General features: G+C 37.0%; 2 protein-coding genes across 3 annotated transcripts; one reads left to right on the plus strand and one right to left on the minus strand.

Moving 5' to 3' along the window:
* The first annotated feature begins 12,144 nt into the window (after window positions 1–12,144).
* On the plus strand, window positions 12,145–13,052 carry LOC126619504 (thioredoxin-like 3-3). Its single transcript, XM_050287901.1, has 3 exons — window positions 12,145–12,435; window positions 12,550–12,575; window positions 12,689–13,052. Exons 1-3 carry the CDS (start codon window positions 12,268–12,270, stop codon window positions 12,732–12,734), a joined length of 240 nt encoding a protein of 79 aa, XP_050143858.1. The 5' UTR covers window positions 12,145–12,267; the 3' UTR covers window positions 12,735–13,052.
* On the minus strand, window positions 13,012–15,253 carry LOC126619494 (S-adenosylmethionine synthase 3). Of its 2 annotated transcripts, none has more exons than XM_050287891.1 (2): window positions 15,178–15,253; window positions 13,012–14,557 (listed from the first exon to the last, which is right to left on the minus strand). In XM_050287891.1, exon 2 carries the CDS (start codon window positions 14,542–14,544, stop codon window positions 13,372–13,374), a length of 1,173 nt encoding a protein of 390 aa, XP_050143848.1. In that variant the 5' UTR covers window positions 14,545–14,557; window positions 15,178–15,253; the 3' UTR covers window positions 13,012–13,371. The 2 variants fall into 2 exon arrangements, with proteins under 2 accessions (XP_050143848.1, XP_050143849.1); XM_050287892.1 differs by having other exon boundaries at window positions 15,120–15,217.
* Window positions 15,254–15,725: the final 472 nt, after the last annotated feature.

Consider the following 15,725-nt stretch of genomic DNA (forward strand, 5'->3'; position numbering starts at 1 on the left):
GACCTAGGGGAGTTTGAATGGAAGTATCATCCGGCTACAAGACGTTAAAGAAAGTGCTTCTTGGGAGGCAACCCATGCATTCAAATAAGGAAGACCTAGACATCACTCTAAAACCAGATTTGCGTTCCTAAAACCCTTCTCTTTACTGCATTTATTTTGCCATGTTCGTCATGATTAGTTCGTTGTTTGTTTGGTTGCTTTTGTGAGAGTCTATGTTTGAAACATTGAGGACAATGTTTGATTTAAGTGTGGGGGGGGGGTAAACAAGTGTTTTTATTGCAAATTCATAGGATTTTACCACCTAGCATAACTAGAGTTGTTTCTCACTATTTTTAAGTGTTTTTAGAGTGTTTTGAACTATTTTAGTGTGACTTGAAAGAAAAATATGAAAATTTGTAAAAAATTAGAAAAAGTTTTGAAAAACCCAAAAAGCGTCGTTTTAGTGTGTTTGTGTATTAGGGTACCTTCCAACACAATGATGAGGATTTGGTTTTTAATTGCATGACTATTATAGAAAGTTACACACATGGGTGGAAGTTTGATATGCTCTTTGGTTTATGCTTGGTTATAGTTGTCGTTTACGAATTCACATGTAATCACAAAAGAAAAAAAAATTAGTTTTTGTAACATGCTTGAAGGAAGGAACTCAAACTAACGCTACATCCCTGAGAGACTTGAGCCTAAACTTTAGTTGGAGAGTTATTAATCTGTGATTTCTTGTTTTCTAAAGTCGTTGCATGATCTCATTATTCTTTTCTTGGTTGCTACTTAGAATGCATTTTATCACTTTAGTTCCAAATACTAGAACGCATGCCCATTTCATTCAAAACTTAAAATTGAGTGCATAACATATAACAAGATGAAGTTGTTTAGTAGTTACCACCAGAGCCAAAAAGCCTTCATCCCATGCATTTGTTTTGTAGGTTTAACCCCTTTGAGCCTTATTTAGCCTATTTTTGTTGTTGGCCACATTATTCCAACCTAGCCTAGAATAGGACTATCCATACCCTTGTTCTTAAAGTATAGTGGAGCATGACTTAGAGGGGAGTTCCTTTTGATCAAACATATTGCAGAAATCAAGTGTGGGGGAAGGTTATGTACACGAGTAGAAAGAAAAAAAAGAAAAAAAAAAGGAAAGAGAAAAAACGAGAAAAAGAAAGAAAAAAGTTGTGAAATAAGTGAGAAAGAACTCACAAGTATTGGTTGTTGAAGAAAGGGTCCAAAAAGTTTGAATATGACCCTAAGTTGTACGAAATCCCCTTAGTGTTTCAAGTTATTTGCTGCATTCAAGAGTGAATTCTAAGTTAATTTCATTACTTTGCTTACTATTGTTTTAAGAATGTTTGTTTATCCTTAACCTTTCTTTGTTACCCAATACCCTTAGACTTCTATCTTGGGTGTTATGTGTTTCAATATGTGGAGTTTGGGATTGGTATGAGCATATGGTATCCCTGGTTCTCGCATCTAAGTAGTAGCATTCCGTTCATGAGATCATATATATATACATGCATTAATAATTCTAGAAAGTGCTTTCTTTGCTTAAAACATATGTGAGTGGCTAGTCTACATGTTTACATCAATCTTCTCACATATACCTAGTATAGGGAGTGTAGTTAGAAAATCTGTGTGAAAATAGAGTATATCCGGTGAGGAATTGAGGGAATTCTGTAAAGCATGTTACTACCTTCAAAATGTTGTTTTAATTGATTAAGTGCGAGCTAGTGAGTGGTGACTGTGATTAAGTATGCGCTCTGTGAGTAGTGATTTTTAACATGTCATTTTTCATTGGAAATCCCTGAGGCAAACGATGGAAGGTTAGGTTTTGTTTTGTTTGTTTTGCTCGAGGACTAGCAAAAGCTAAGTGTGGGGGAATTTGATAGGAGCATATTTATGCGACTTAGTTAACTTGTTTTCTTGCATTTTCATAGTTAGTTTGTGTTTATTATAGTGATTTAAGCTATTTTCATTTGTTTGTAGGTTTAATTGGCAAAGTTGGCAAGAAAGTGCATTTTAAAGCATTTTCCACCTTGTAACAAAGCCTATTCTCTTTAGAGAAGCCTAAAAATATGCCACAAACCCTAGTTCTTTTCCACCTTGGATTGGGCCAAGCCTTTGCCGCAAAACCCTAGCCTTTTCCCATCAGAATTTGTGAAAACCCTAGCCTATAAATAGATGTTTTCAGCCACAAATTCGTGAACCACCCCCTACCATTCAGAAACACATCCTGCCGCACCATATGCACCATTCTACAATCCTTTGCTGAAATTTTGGAGAAGAAGGAGTCTTGCTGTGCCTTCCATTGATGAAGGAGGGCCTTGTGCACAAGCCACCTGCAACCATCGGAGTTCTAAGAGTTATTTCTTCCCTCGTTTTAGTTTCAATGTTTATTTCAATTTGCTTTTCAATTGCTGTGAGCATTTGTAACTAAGTTTTTCTTAGTTAGAGGTGAATTCAAAGCCAAGGACGTATGTCTAATATGAATTGATTCCTTTCAGTTATTGTTTCGTAAAACATGAATGAGATTTACTTATCTATTTGATTGATAACTTATTCTTGTGTGTTGATTAACGATGCATACTTAGTTTGCATGCATGACTCTGATGCTAAATTATAAGGGACATTCACCTAATCGTTAGGAGCTTATAATTACAAGTAGTGGAGATTGTTAGTCACAATCGTGTTAAGTAGATTCTTGGCAAGAGTATCATGCAGTTCATAGTTATAATTGCCTTGTCAATGCCTATGATTTCCGTGGAACTTAATGATCTTTGAATGTATCTCTATCATGTTGTTCATATAGGGAACTTGAGAAGAATAATTTGGTTGCCATGTGTTGTCCATTCAATTCAATGAATTTAGGAAAATCTGAGAGTTAATTTGTGCATTCACGATTAATTTGGGGCATTGTCGTTCATGGTTTAAAGAAACAATACTGGAAATCAATTTATGTTGCATATGTTTCATGTGTGGAGAAGGATCCTCTAACTAGCCTATTTCACCATTCAATTCACCCAATTTCATATCCAGTTCACTTTGGTTTGCAATCTGTTTAGTTTTAGTTCAATTTCTTCAAAACCAAACCCCCTTTTCTATTTGGTGTTTTTAGGTCAGAATCTATCCAAACCAGATTCTTCAGAGTGTTTTGAGTTAATATAAGTTAGAATTAGTCCATAAACATTGTTTGAGTCTTAATTAGTCTTAAATTTGTCCAAATAACTCCCTAGAGTCTGTTTTGAGTCTAATTGTTAGTATTGTGCTGTTTTGAGTCTTTTAAGTGTGTTTTGAGTTAGTTAAGTCATAATCTGTTTTCTTTTAGTCTTTTGAGTCAAATTAAGTTTTATTTTCGTTCAAATCACTTGTTAGGTCTAGATTTGAGTATTTTTAACTTAGTTTTGCTGATTTGAGTGTTTTAGATCAGTTTAGAGTCTATAAAGTCTCGTCTTGTGTTTTTAAGTCTAGATTAGTGTTTTTGAGTCATATTTATGTAGATTAGCAGCCCTAGTTAATCACCGGCCAAGAACGATCCCTACTTTCATATATTACAACTATCTTAGTAGGGTTTAATTTGTGTGTTGGATTATTTCACATCAAACATTAGTGATGTAGTGTAGATTATTCGATAGGGGTGGTGTTTTTGGCTGGATGATTCCCGTGGCCCATGCAATGGAGGCTGGAGAGGGATAGGTTAGTCGGGGAAGATGGGTGTTTGGGAATGGGAAGGTCTGCACTTGTTTTTTTTATTTTTTAATTAATTAATTTGAAGTAATATTTCTAATAATTAAACTTTCTTGTTTGTTTTTTTAGGAATTGGATCTTCTCCGAGGCAAAGCCTCCGAATCCTCCTGACCGACTAACATGGGTCGTTGGATTTTGATCCAACGGCTACAATTATTATAAATTTTAAAGGGGTCCCTCTGTTTGTAGCCGTTAGATCAAATCCAACAGCCCATGTTATTGGGTCAGGAAGATCCAGAGGATTTGCCTGAGAGAGGATCCAATTCCGTTTTTTTATTCAACAAAGTACAAAAATGATAGCCATGTCATCAAATTTATGCCACTTATCATTACCATGTCATCACTTAACGGTCAATTTAACAGATTGACTATCGAGGGTCTAACATTGAAGCGAATTCGTAAGTTGATGTATGCCATTGCAATGTTCAAAAAATGAGGTATGAATTTCTTATGACCAAGTTGAGGGTGCAAAATGTAATTTACGCTAATATGTAGTATGATATTTTGCAAACTATACATGTTTTATAGCAAGTGGTTAATATTTTATTGAAACAAATGTTTTATTAAACCCTTATTTTGGCAAATTATACGTAGTATGATATTTTGCAACCTATACTAGCCGGGGTGTGTCATATGGGATACAGGTGGTGGAAATAGGGCAATGGTGGAGGGAATGGATAAAGGTGCTGTTGTGATGGTTGTGTTAATGAAGGGTTGTGAAGGATGGTTGTGAAAATGGTGGTTGAGAGGTGGGGATAATGGTGGCAGACATGGTGAAGGTGGTAGTGGCCATAGTGAGGGTAATAGGGTGGAGAATGTGGTGACGGCGATGATAGTGAAAGGTGTAGGGTTGGTGGTGGTCATAATGGTGTAATAGTGGATGTGGTGATGAGGGTGAAATAGTGAATAGTATGGTGGTAGTGGTCATGGTAAGACTGTAGTGGTAATGTCAGTTGTGGCGATGGTTAGACAGTGGAGGTGGTCATGGTGGCAAGGGTGATGGCAGTGGAGGATATGCTAGTGGCCATGGAGGTGAGGTTGATGATGGTGGAGAATATAGTAGTGGCGGGGATGGTAGTGAAAGGTGGTGGTATCAAAGATGGTGGCGGTGGTAGTGATGATGGTGAGACGGTGTAGAATGTTATGATAGTGGTGGTAACAGTGGTGAATGTAGTGGTGACATACATGATTTTATTTATTGTGTTATTAAAACTATAACTTTGTTTACTATCTACCTTTTATTTTCAATTATTTTGAATATTGTTCTTGAAAAACATAGAAAACATCAATTTGAGTTCTACGAACTTAGGCTTATTGTTTTATGCATTTTTTTGTTTTTTGAGTTTATTTTCATAAAACAGTCAACTGAACACATTTTCACTCATTTTTTTTATATGCAAAACAAAAATCCGTGTTACAAAATGTTAACGAACAAGCCTTAAATCAAGAATCAAATTCGATTCTTTTTCCTTACTTTCCCTATTTTTAAGTTCTCGAATTCATTCATTTTGTCAATCTTGTTAAATAAACATGCTCTTCAATTTATATCTTCGGTCTAATGAACTATTTGATTTTTTTTATAAAATTGATGATATAGTACGCATAGAACTCGTAATGTGGAATAACATGAAAACCACATTTGCACTATCAATTTAATGAATAATTAGATTATCTAATAGGCAAAAGTATAAATTAATACAACCTCAAAACCATACAATGTAAGAAAAATGACATTTCATAATGTTATAAATAGGAAAAAGTGAGAGAGAGAGAGAGATAACCTTTTCTAGAGATAACAGTGGAACGGGTGCAATGTATCACACAAAAGATGCAAGTAAAGAGAGGAGGCGGATATTGGTATTACTACTTTTCACTCTTGATCTAGTGTGTTGTTTGAGCATATACTGCATGCTCTCTATATAGAGCGTTTCACGTGCATAAGTCTATAAGGCAAATTAAGGCATGTTAAAAACCATGCCATACAAGTTCAAAATCATGTCATCCAACAATAGCAAATCTGATAATATAAAAACTATAAAAAGCATGTCATGAATGTTCTTAGTTAAGATCAATGATCCAGCACATCCGAAATTCATGTGGTTTACCTTAAAAGATAGACATTCCAACTATCATTCATGAAGATAATGCAGCGTGTGTTGTCGAAATGAAGGAAGGATTCATCGAGGGCGATAAGACTAAACACATATCTCTAAGTTTTTCAGTGCACATGAGGGGAAAGGCTAAGGTTATTGAAGTTAGACAAATCCATTCCAATGAAAATTTGGCAGACCTATTCACCAAATCTCTACCAAAGTGCACGTTTCGGAAGCTTGTGCATGGTATCAGATTATGTCGACTTATCAATCAGTCAAATTGAAGAATGGAATCAAGGGGAGATACACATCAGGAGGAGCATCTAGGACACATGCATATTGTACTTTTTTTTCCTTCAACTAGGATTTTTCCCACTGGGTTTTCCTATCAAGATTTTAACAAGGCAACATAAGCATACTTAACACTAATCCAAGCAAAGTTGTACTCTTTTCCCTTTGCCACGATTTTCTCCCACTAGGTTTTCCTAGCAAGGTTTTAATTGGGCAATTGATGTTGATATGTGGGCATCAAAGGGGGAGAGTTGTAAAAGCTGTGGGTTTGAATGCCCACATGGTTTAGCAAATCTGAGAATATAAAAACTCTATAGAGCAAGTATTTTCAAGTGATTGGAAGACGTAGCAACTAATGTTTGCTTTGTTGGGTGCCATGAAATTGATGTATTTCTATACGTGAACACATATCTAGTTTGTGAGTGGGCTTTATGCGGATTTGAGAGAAAATCAACATCTGCATATCCAACAAGATTCTGGTAATTTGCGGATTTCTCAAAGCAGAGGAGGCTCAAAACTGTTGTCTCATGAAGGTGTTGCAAAACATCTTTGACTCGCTTCTAATGCCAAATTGTTGGAGCAGAGCTATACCTTACTAACAAGTTGACTGAAAAGTTATATCTAATCTAATACATTATGCTAAATATAACAAAACACTTATTGCACTCAAATATGGTAGTTCTGGGCCAAGGACCATCTCATCATTTTCTTTTGGGCGAAATAGATCTTTCTTAATGTCAAGAGACTGAACGACCATTGGTATGCTGAGTGGATAAGCCTTGTCCATGCCAAATCACTTTAGGACATATTCAATGTAAGCTGATTGATGGACCAAAATTCCATTAGCACAATGCTCGATATGCAGGCTAGACAATATTCTGTTTTCCCAAGATCTTTCATTTCAAATTCACTTTTCAAATATTCAGCAGTCTTGTTGAGCTTTTCAAGGGTTCTAACTAAGTTCATGTCATCGACATATACATATACTGCTACTATAGCAAATTCAAAGTTTGATTTCTAAATAAGCACACAAGGGCAAGTGACATTATTGGTATATTCTTCCTTGATCAAATACTCACTGAGACAATTATACCACAGTTGTCCAAATTATTTTAGCCCATATAATGATCGCCTTAATTTGATTAAGAGCATACCTTGTTTTGTTAGTCGTTTCAAGCAACTTAGGTCATTATGGGACTTTCATATAGATATCAGTATCTAATTCTCTATATAGATATGCGGTGATGACATCTATAAGTTGCATATCAATTTTTTCTAAAACCACCAAACTTATTTAGTAATGGAATGTAATGTAATTTCATCCATTGCATGAGGGTATGTCTCCCCATAATCAATTCCAGGTCTTTGCGAAAAACCTTGTGCAACGAGTCGTGCTTTATATTTTGTAATCTCATTGCGCTTTCTTATGAATACCCATTTGTAACCTACGGAGTTCACGCCAGGCAGAGTTTGTCTACTGATCTAAAAACACTTCGCCTTTCTAAGGACTTTAATTCTGTCTGGATTGCATCTTTCCACTTAGGCCAATCTTGTCTTTGTTTTTCGTTCATCGACAGAGCGGTGCTCAATATCATCGTTTAAATGATTTTAGCAACTATTGGGAATGCGAACATGTCGTCGATCATTTTTTCATCTCGATTCTACAATTCATTATTACATGCTTAATTTATGGAGATTTGTTTGCTTTCATGTACTTCTGTCTCTTCAGGGATGTGTGTCTCATCAAGGACATTTTCTTTTTTTGGAAGTACAAAATCATGAATTGTGGATCCGTCATTCATTTTCTTTTCATGAATGATTTCATTTGGATTTAGGTGTGCCTTCATCTTCCTCTTTCAAGGAGCTGAATCTTTTGAACTTGGGGGTCTACCACTCTTCAGGCATGCACTGGATGAATCATTTGTTGCCACTTTGTTTTGTCCAACAGGGACATCGATTCTTGCAAGCACATTTGCTGCTGGTATGTGCGATTTGTCATTTTCTTTGCATCATCAAATGCATTTAGCATTTGATTAGCAATACTTTGAAGATGAACGATTGTTTTCACTTCATCTTCACATTGAGTGCTTCGTGGAACAAAATAAGACAAGGTGGGTACATCCCATGTTATTTCTCTTCTTTCTTTTGGAACAGTTTTTTCTCCTCCTAATGGTAGGAAAATTGTCTCATCCAAGTGACAATTCACAAAACGAGTGGTAAAAATATCACACAACAAGGGTTCTAAATATTTAATGATAAATGGTGAATGAAAGCCCATATAAATTCCCAGTCTGCGCTGAGGTCCCATTTTAGTACATTGTGGCGGTCCAATAGGCACATAAACAACATAACCAAAAAAATTCGGAAATGCAAAATGTTTGGTTGATACCCAAATACGAGTTGTACTAAGGAGTTTTGATGGTTGGCAATAGGCCTCAATCGAACTAATGATGCAATATGTAGGATGACATGTCCCTATATAGAATCTGGTAATTTTATTTTCATGAGTAGAGAGCGATCTATTAATTGAAGCCACTTAATAGATACTTCTGCTAAACCATTTTGAGTATGGACATGAGGAATAGGGTGTTCAACAACAATGCCTAGTGTCGTGCAATAATCATCAAAAGTTTGAGATGTAAATTCACCACCATTATCAAGTTGGATCGACTTAATAAGATGGTCTGGGAACTGTGCTCGTAGTTTAATTATCTAAGTAAGAAGTCTCGCAAAAGCTACATTTTGAGTAAACAAGAGGCAAACATGTAACCATTGGGTAGATGCATCAACCAAAACCATAAAATATTGAAATGGTCCACAAGGTGGTTGGATAGGCCCACAAATATTCGTTGAATTCTTTGAAAAAAAGATGGGGTTTTAGCATCAATCTTTGATTGTGATGGCCTAACTACCAACTTCCCTTGAGAACAAGCCTAGCAAGCGTTATCATTTAATATAGCAATATGTCTGCTCAATAATGGATGCCCATTAGAGTTGGTAGTGATCCTACATATCTTGGTGGATCCTGGATTACTCAGATAGTCATGCCAAAGCATGTAAATTTTGGATCAATGAACTTTTGGTTTATGACAGTATGTGCTTCAATTATCCTTATGTATGTATAATACAATCCACTCGATAGACCACACAACTTCTCCAATTTACGCTTATGGGTATCATTAGAGGTACTACATAGATATTCTACATTATCTTTTTGTTTCTATGTGTTATCCATTTAAACATATATCTTTAAAACTCAACAAATTTCTTGTAGATCGAGTAGCATGCAATGCATTTTGTATAGACAATATTGTTCCATTTAGTAACATGACATGGGCTTTTCCTAAGCCTTTAATTACATCTAATGGGCATGGTATTGTTATTACCTTTGCTTTTGTAAGTATCAAGCTTGAGAAATATTTTCGATCTCCAAGTATTGTATGCGTGGTTGTGCTGTCTACTAGACAAATATCTTCGCCATTGTTCTTGTTTTGAGGACAATCGTATATTTATCCATGCTTTATGAGTAGAACAATTAGAGTTAAAAAAAATTATTTATAATAAAAAGGAAATTGCAATGCCACTTTTTATTGAATTGAAATACAAGATTTAAACTACAAGTTCATATAATAAAGCAAAAATACATTGAACATAAAATAATCTAAACAAACCGATATACTTCATTCCCTCTTTCTGCAACAAAGTCTGAAACATCCAGATAGGTTGTGTTCAATTGACTTGATAAATCGAACATTAGATCAGATATATCCATTGGTTTAGCCTGGTTGATGAAATTGGTTTCAACACTTTTTTCTTTGAGGGAGGCTTGACAAGGATCCACTAGATGTTTTGGGATATGGCACGTATGCACTGAGTGCCCATTGCCACCACACCTATGGGAAACTCCTTCATGATTTCTAGGCGCGTTATTTATATGAGGTTTACCCTTTTGGTGGTTTACATTTATGAAGCTCGAGCTTGGATTATGCCTTGGACCCATGTAAAACTAGACACCATGGTTCTTGCCTTTCACATTTCATCGCCCTCACTTATGGTCACGTCTTCGTCTGTAATTATTGCCACGAGATGAGGTGGTGTTTGCTTCAAGAGAAGCATCATTCACTTTTGGGAATGGCGCTGAACCAGTTGGTTGAGACTGATGATTTTTTATTAGGAGCTCATTCTTCTGTTCAGCCACCAGGAACACTGATATCAACTAGTTGCAGTAAAGTCTTGCTCTCTATACTGCTGTTGTAGGAGCACGTTGGAGGCATGAAAAGTATTGAAAGTCTTTTTTAGCATATCTTCCTCAATGATAATCTCCCCACAAAGTTTCATTTGGGAGCCAATTCTAAACATTGTAGAGTTATATTTAGCAATCGTCTTATAATCCTAGATTCTTAGGTGTGTCCACTCATAACAAGCTCTTGGGAGAATCACCGTTTTCTGGTGATTACACCTATTCTTCAATGCATTCCAGAGAACCAGTGGGTCTTCAACTGTTAGGTACTCGCTCCTTAATCCTTCATCGAGGTGGTGACAAATCAAGATCATGGCTTTCGCTCGATCTTGAGAGGATGCATTCTTACCCTCCTTGATGGTGTCTCCAATATTTTCTGCCTCCAAATGGATATTGGCTTCCATTACCCACGTAAGGTAATTTTTTTCAGTGATATCAAGGGCAACAAAATTAAGATTTCCCAAGTTCGCCATTTTCATTTTTTTGAAAAAAAAAATGAGATGTGTAAGAACTCGTAATAATATTGATTTTGGAGGGATGTAGTGTTAGAACTTCTAGTTCTTACAAATTTTGCATTTTGATCTTCAGGCCAAATTGATAAGCACTTGAAACTTCAGGCTCAAGATTTACATAAATTAGACATTAATTAAAAAATATTAGGTAGTTAGTAATACTCACTACACAGACACTGCCATCAGTATTGAGTATTATTATTAGAAAGAAAGAAAATTAATGAGGAAGGTAAAATAAAATAAAATAATAGGTAGTTAATAATCCTCACTACACAGGCTCTACCATCAGTATTGAGTATTAGAAAGAAAATTAATAAGGACGGCAATTGTACCGCACCACTCCTATTAAAATAATAGTGTAGAATGAGCGATTATACTGCACTAGCAAAAATTGCAGTAAAATTAAATATGCAGTTCAAGATGAGCGATTATATTGCACCACCTAAAATTGCAGTGCAAGATTAGTAATCCGGAGCTACACCAAATGAGAAATAAAAAAATACAAGTAATTATTAAATTGAGGACTAGGAGAAGACATGGTGCTAGCAGCTCTTGGCGGGGAAACATAAAGCAAGTGAGGCAGAGAAAGAAAAGGAACATTAAGATCTTTATGGGAAACATTTTTTGGTGAATGAAATGAAAACTAGCTAGAGTTAGAGAGTCGTGCTAATAACGTGTTATAAATAGGTAAAATTGAGAGAAAGATAACATTTGCTAGAGATAGAAGTAGAACAAGTGCAATATATCACACTGTTTATTTTTGTAACTGTATCACACAAAGGATGCAGGTAGAAAAATGAGAGGGATATAGATATTATTTGCTTTTCACTCTTGATTTGGTGTGTTGTTTGATCATACACTGCATGCTCTTTATATGAACCATTTAAGTGCGGAAGTCTACAAGAGAAATTAAGGCATGTTGAAAATCATGCCATACAAGTTGAAAACCATGTCATTCAACAATAACAAAATCTAACAACATCACAATTTTTAGAAATCTGACAATACCACCATTTTAGTCATCTTTACTTTTTCACTTTTGACTAAAACCATGTAGGTATTCAAACCCACAACTTTTATAACGCATAGCTCATTTTAAAAAATTGGAGAGCGTAAAGTGGCCATTTACCATAGTACTAGAAAGATATTGTGCTCTTACATAACGATGTAAGTTCAAACCTCGTCAGTGACTAATCTAACATTTAACTTACTAATGTTATCGCTTGACTCGAAAGAAAAATAATAATATTGGAGGGCGTATAATGTAATTACACCGTAAATGATAGTGGTGTGTTACGTGTAGAGAGAAAACGAGTCAAATGACGCTAGTGCTCGTCGACGAATGACAAAATCCTTCGTGGGTGAGAGAGAGCACCACAATTGAAAGCTGAAAGAAATGGCGGGAGGAGTTGGCGGAGGAGGCGACGGAGCCACCGACAGCAAGAAGGGATTAGAAGGCACGGGCTTGGATTTACCAGAGAATCGTCATGACAACCTAAATAGTGCTTCCAGCGACCAAAACCTCAAAGACCTTGTTCTTCAGATCAAGTCCTGCAAATCCCCTGTATGCACCCAAAATCCCACCTTTCAATTATTATATATATGTGTGTGCGTGTATATATGTGGACATTTTCCATTGCAACCCATTAAATCTTTGTCTTTTTTCATCTTCTTGCAGGCAGTTATCAATTATGGTGCGTCTTGGTATGTCTCTTTCTTCTAGTATTTTCGAAACTATAAGCAATTCAAGTTTGCACACAAGGTGTTCGATGAATTGCCTCCCCGACTCAATTGCTTCGATTCGGTCTCGTTTTCAGGTGCCATGTGTGTGTAGCCAGATCCTTCCTGCATTCTGTCATCTGAGTAATAGTTTCGCCAGGCTCTCCTTCATCTATGCGGACATTGATGAATGCCACGAAACAACCCAGCATATTCACTACACCCCCACCTTCCATTTCTACCGGGATGGCGAAAGGGTTGATGAGATGTTTGGTGCTGGAGAAGAGCGGTTGCATGATCGGTTGTGGTTGCATTCGTGAATCGAGACATGTTAGGGATAATTGTTTTGAACATTTTAGCTATGGGTGTAGTCATCCAAGCTATTACATTAGTTGATGTTCCAGAAGCTCAAAAGATTGGATTTTCTCACTTCCAGCAATGAAATTTAAATATTGCAGTCTACGATTATACAATTATTTGATTTCAATCGTTCGTAATGAGCTTCTACTTTGACATAGAATCCTCAACAGTCAAGAATCTGGGTTCGGAAAAAATGGGAACATGAAAAATGATAAAACAACGAAAGACAACGCAACATACTGGCTCCTAACTTTGCTACTGCCTCAACTTAACAGCACACATCTCGTCTTCTCAACTCTAACTTGAGCCTTGAAATGTAGACCTCGACATCCGACGCATGCGATGAAAGTTTCTTATTCTTCTCTAACGTTATGAACAACAGCTATGATGGTAACCACCTTTCCGAAACTAGCTCGTTGTGTTAAGCCTTTGGCTTGAGGATCTTGATGGTCTCCCATGTGAAATCTGGATCATCGCGGCCAAAATGACCATAAGCAGCAGTCTTTTGGTACCTGAAGTTGCCTCCTCTTTTCAAATCAAGGTTGAGGGCAATCATTCCCGGCCTATAGTCAAAGTTCTCCTTGATGAGAACCAATATGTCCTTGTCTGGGATTTTTCCAGTTCTGTAGGTATCCACGAAAACCGACAGGGGATCTGGGACGCCAATTGCATAAGAAACCTGAACAATACAACGGCGAGCAAGCCCGGATGCAACAACGCTTTTTGCTGCCTGCCTTACAACGTATGCACCACTACGGTCAACCTTGGTTGGATCTTTTCCAGAGAAAGCACCACCACCATGAGCACCCCAACCACCATAGGTGTCTATAATTATCTTCCGGCCAGTGAGCCCAGCATCTCCATGGGGTCCTCCAATGACGAATCGACCTGAAGGGTTCAAGTGGTAGATAGTTTTGTCATCAATGAATTGAGCTGGGACGACAGGTTTGATCACATGTTCCTTCAAATCAGCAGCAATCTGCTCATTTGTGACAGTCTCATCATGTTGGGTTGAGATGAGGATGGTGTGCACCCGAATAGGTACCATGGCCCCGTTCTCGTTCTGGTACTCAACAGTCACTTGGGTCTTACCATCGGGCCTCAGCCATGGGACCGTCTTATTCTTTCTGACCTCCGTAAGCTTGGCACCAATCTTGGTAGCAAGGACATGGGTGAGTGGCATGAACTCAGGTGTCTCATCAGTGGCATAACCAAACATGTGGCCTTGGTCGCCAGCTCCAATTTCCTCGGGCTTCTTGGTAAGGTGTCCATGAACTCCCTCTGCAATTTCTGGGCTTTGTTTCTCAATGTTGACGAGGACTTTGCAGTTGTCAGCATCAAGGCCTACATCAGCTGATGTAAACCCAATTCCTCTGCAAGTGTCTCGGACTATTTTCTCGTAATCTACTTTCGCTTTTGTTGTGATCTCACCGAAGACCATGACCATGTTGGTTTTCGTACATGTCTCGCATGCAACTTTGCTCTCCGGGTCTTGTTCCAAGCAAGCATCGAGAACGGCATCTGAGACTTGGTCGCAAAGCTTGTCGGGATGTCCCTCGTTGACAGATTCGGAGGTGAAGAGGAACGTTTCCATCTCTATCTCTAGACTGAGAAAAACCAAAAATAATATGAATCACTTCTCTATTTCGACAAGAAAACTGAAATCTCAAGAAAAAAAATATACAAGCCTGTGAAATATGAAAGCATGTATAAATTGTCACATGCTATGCCAAATCTAAACAATTCCCATCTTCCCTACCAATGAAATCCGAATTTCGATTACAAAAATCTAGACAACGATGAACAAGCATTAGCTACAGATATCGGCAAACCAATACATATTGTTACCACAAATCTAGATCTAATTAAACACCACAATTCTCCAAGAGATCTAACGATGAAATTCAGACCATACAATTACAAAACAATAAACACCAGATCCTCAAATTATTCATCATATAGCTATATGATCTGATTATATATGATTTACGGAAATGAACATCGTTGTGTCGTTGATATAGGATCTGCAACAAAATGTTAAACTATGTTTATTATAGTTAATTGTCCTAAATTTAAATGTTACAAAAAATCCCTCAAATGTAATGAAGGAATTGGATCCAAAGAAACAAATGACATGCAAATCAAAAACCAAAAATCGATCGGTCCTACATTGTTCGAAGCAATTACGAAATATTGGATCGAGATCGAAAGTAGAACATGAACGAACCTGTGTGTGTGCGAGTGAGAGAGAGGGAGGAGAAGGAAGGATAAGAGGGACGCCAAAAAAAATGAAAGAGAGGGATGCGGAGATTGGAGAGTTGTATTTATATATAGGAAGCAAAGTTACGTCTGACTCGTTCTTTCTCTATCTAACATTTGGCTTTGGTCGTACTGGGTCCTACTTAGTTGCCATGTGGACTTTCACTAGCCAATCAGAACTTGCCAACTCGGCATGTATATAGTTGTGGGACAAGTTTAGTTTACCCATGCAGTATGAAGGTTTGTAAACGGATCCGATTGCATGTATGTAGTCGTGGGGAACTAGTTCAACACATTGAATCCTAAACCCTAATTCGACCACGGTTCTTTCTTGTAAATAATTTTGTTTTAACAAATGATAACATTAGTAGGTTAAATTATTAATATTGCCACTTTGGCATTTGTATTTCATGCAAGCCATGTTTGAGCCGCCTCATAAATTGTGTGGAAGATGAATCCACATTTGATTAGCTTGTTTAGGCAATTCAGGTTGCGATTCATTTGCCAGCATGGATG

The sequence above is a fragment of the Malus sylvestris genome, chromosome 4 (genome assembly GCF_916048215.2).
Source record: "Malus sylvestris chromosome 4, drMalSylv7.2, whole genome shotgun sequence".
Taxonomy (NCBI): domain Eukaryota; kingdom Viridiplantae; phylum Streptophyta; class Magnoliopsida; order Rosales; family Rosaceae; genus Malus; species Malus sylvestris.